The following is a 3,831-nucleotide window of genomic DNA, read 5'->3' on the forward strand; positions in this document are numbered from 1 at the left end:
ATGGATGAAACTGGAATCACAAATGACCATAAGCCAGGAAAAATAATTGCAACGAAAGGCAAACGACAAGTTTCGAAAATAACTAGTGGAGAAAGAGGTGCTACTGTGACAGTTGTGTGTGCAATGAGTGCAAGTGGCACTTATGTCCCACCCTTATTTATATTTCACCGTAAGCGAATGACTGATAGGCTGGCTGTTGGTGCACCTTCAGGCTCAATTATTAGAGTTAGCTCCAGTGGATGGACTGATTCATCTTTATTCATTGAATGGTTAACACATTTTGTTGCTGTGACTCATGCATCTAAAACTAATGAGCAATTAATTGTACTTGATGGTCATCACAGTCACAAAACACTTGAGGCCATTAACTTTTGTCGTGACAATGGGATCCATCTCATAACTCTTCCACCTCATTGTACACACAAGATGCAACCTTTAGATCGTACATTTTTTAAACCATTAAAAGTTGGCTACAATACAGCAGCAAGCAACTGGATGTTATCACATCAGGGGCGTAGAATTTCATTTTTTGACATGGCAGGTATTTTTGCAACTGCCTACAACTTTACTGCAAACATTGACAAAGCAATCAATGGTTTTAGATGCTCTGGTTTGTACCCAATAAATGACCTTATTTTTAATGATGAAGCCTTTGAAGCAGCTTTGCTCACTAATGAAGCTGAGCCATTGAAAATCTGTCAGCAATCTAGTGAATTGCCTAGTTTACCTCTTGTTGCACCTATACAGTTGGCAAATGTCATGAGCACAACAACTACTGCTGCAAAATTGAAGGCTGTTGATGATGCAGTTTTGCCAATTGTTGATGAGTATCTTGGCCTTAATTCTCCCTTAAATATTTTGGAAAAGATTTCTCCACGTCCCAAAATTCCTGTTTTAAGACAACGAAAGAGAAAGACAGAGTCAGCTGAAAACCTTACTTCTTCACTTTTCAAGAAGCGACTAGAAGAGCATGAAAACAATGTAAAAAAAAGCAACAAGCAGTCATATTGCGTAAAGAAAAGGCTGCACTTAATAAGGTGATCAAGCAAAAAATGAAATCAATAAATTTGAAGACAAAAAAGGTAAAAAAGCCTGAAAAGCAGAAAGCAGAAAGACCTAATGGCATAAAGAAACAAATGAAAAAGAAGAAAAATATGGTTTCTGCCTCTGAAATTTTTATCACTGATACAACTCTATGCACCATATGCTCTTGTCCATACAATGTGCCACCATTTGATGATTGGACACAATGTAGTAAATGTACATCTTGGTACCACTTTTCATGTGGTCCAGATGATTCAGACTTATGCTACTACTGTGAATCATAATCATGTATATGTTATTTGAACATTTATGTTAGTGATATAAATTAAAAAAAGTTATTTATCTTCAAGACAATTGCATAGAATAATTGCAGTGTTTATATTTCAGTTATTTTAATAAAATGTAAAGAGTTTTAATAAAGAACTATTAATAGCTTTTATTTTGACTGATAGTTATTTTTAACAACTGTTTAAAAGGTTTGGGGCAAGATGCACTCTTTGGCGCATCTTGCCCCACGGCTGGGGCAAGATATCTCCTTGCACAATTATTAGTTTTTTTAATTTTAAAGTTTATCACCAGTAATAAAGTAGTTATTTTATCTTACCAATGTCTTCTCTTATAAGTAGACTTTGATATTAAAAAGAAAAATTACAAGAAAATGTAAAAGTATTTGTTATATACGCTAAAGTTTGTTAAGGGGGGCATCTTGCCCCACCCTACCCTATTCATTTTTTGTAGCTTCAACACATAGAAGGGATTTATTGAAAGGAAATCATGCTACACTCAAGCGCCTATCAGATACACGATGGTCATGTAGGTCAGATGCATTAAAAAGTTTAGTAGAAAATTTTGATGGGATTCATGCAGCGCTATGTCATATAGCTGAGGATACAGAAGAAAAATCTGATACTCGTCATGAAGCTTTGTGTTTATTAAATAAGATCACTAAGCTAGAGTTTGCATTCATGGCTGTACTTTGGCATCACATACTTAAGAGGTTTAATGCAGTTAGCAAATTTCTTCAAAAAGTTGAATTAAATTTGCATAAAGCAAGCAGTATGTTACTTTCACTAATTGACTTTGTAAAAAACTTACGAAACGACTTCACGAGATTTGAGAATTAATCAAAAAAACTTAGCTCGTTTATTGAAAAAGACTATTCGGATAAGAACAAAAGAAAGGTAATTAAAAAATTGAGCAACGGAGAAAACCAAGTTGATTCTTTAAGCGTGTCCGACAAGTTTCGAGTGAATACATTTTTATCATTATTGACAAACTTATGACGCAATTAACTATTAGAAGTGATGGTTACAACCACGTAAATAAGTTATTTGGATTTATATCGAAGCTGTTAACTATTAGTACCATGGAATTGCAAGTTAGCGCGAAAAAAATTGTAGAAGTGTACTCAAATGATTAAGAAGATAGTTTCATATTTGAAATAGAACAGTTTGTAACATTATTAAAGTTGCAGCCTCCGTGTTTTTTTTCGCATAAAAAAGATAAATCTGATACTGAAAACACATTGATTCCTCTGCATGTTTAAAATTGGATTGTTGAAACCGATATTATTGATGTATTTCCAAATGTTTATATATCATATCGCTTGTTTCTAACTATTCCCATACCAAATTGCGAGGCTGAGAGATCATTCTCTACTCTTAAAAGAGTTAAGAACATGCACCGATCAACAATGGTCCATAGTCGTTTAAGTAATATCGCAAGATTAACTATTGAGTCAAAATTATTACAAACTTTGGTTTTCAGCAATGTGATTGCAAAGTTTGAGGGGAAGAAAAGCAGAAAAAAATCACTCAACTTAATTCAATAAAATAAATATAAAGTTTGTATATAAATAAATATCAGCGATAGCGTTTTCAAGAAAGTCTTTGTTTTACTCATTTTTGTAGTTGTTAGTGGAACGGGGCCTCCTAATTTTAAATAGCCCCGGGTCCCGAAAAGTCTTAATCCGCCACTGATCATTTCCATATTTTGAGATTTTATTTCTGACAAAATTGACAGGAAATTACACAATTTTAATGCCAACATGTTGCGGGGCAAAACAAGACGTTTTGGTTTTTTGTTTTGCCGATTCCAGTCATGTTTATTTAAAAAGTTAAATATGGTTAGAAACTATGAGAGAAAAGTTGAATGTGGCAATTTTTCTGAGCAGAGCATGTTATGTTAAAATTAAAAGAAATTTTATTGAGAAAAGCAGCTTTGACATTTGACGTAAATAGCTTTAAAAATGCTTTACACAGAAGGATTTAAAGAAATTTAAAGAGTTTAGACTATTATTATACATAAAAAATCACTTGGTTCATTTAAAAAAGTATTGCTAGATAATACTGAAAGTCAATTAGTTAACTACATAAAAGAAATGGATTGTCTATAAGTGACATTCAAGAAGTTGTCTTCTAGTATGTTGAAAAGTAGTAAATAGTTCATCCATTTAATAAATATAATGGTGTTGCAGGAAGAGATTTTGTAAGTAGACTTTTAAAGAGACATCCAGACCTTTTAATCAGAAAGACTCAATTGTTGTCTTTAAATCGTGTTTATGGTTTAAAAAGCAATTCTGTGAACATTTATTTCAATAATATAGAAGTTGTTATGAAAAAACAGACTTAAACCTCATCAACTTTTTAACTGTAATGATTCAGGCATTACAACTGCTCGTAAATCATATGTTGTTATATCAATTAAAGGAAAATAGTATAGTTATAACAATAAAAAGTAAACATTATGTTTCTTCGGTAACTAGTGGTGAACGAGTTGTAGCAACAA

General features: G+C 32.6%; 1 protein-coding gene across 1 annotated transcript; it reads left to right on the forward strand.

Moving 5' to 3' along the window:
• LOC136073828 (uncharacterized) lies at nt 1–1,041 on the forward strand. Its single transcript, XM_065819584.1, has one exon. The coding sequence runs from the start codon at nt 1–3 to the stop codon at nt 1,039–1,041; it is 1,041 nt and encodes a 346-aa protein (XP_065675656.1).
• Nucleotides 1,042–3,831: the final 2,790 nt, after the last annotated feature.

This window comes from Hydra vulgaris, chromosome 15 (assembly GCF_038396675.1).
Source record: "Hydra vulgaris chromosome 15, alternate assembly HydraT2T_AEP".
In the NCBI taxonomy this organism is placed as follows: Eukaryota; Metazoa; Cnidaria; class Hydrozoa; order Anthoathecata; family Hydridae; genus Hydra; species Hydra vulgaris.

Bases quoted from the DNA above. Each gene is read 5' to 3' on its own strand.
- LOC136073828 (XM_065819584.1), top strand. From the start codon at position 1: ATGGATGAAACTGGAATCACAAATGACCATAAGCCAGGAAAAATAATT.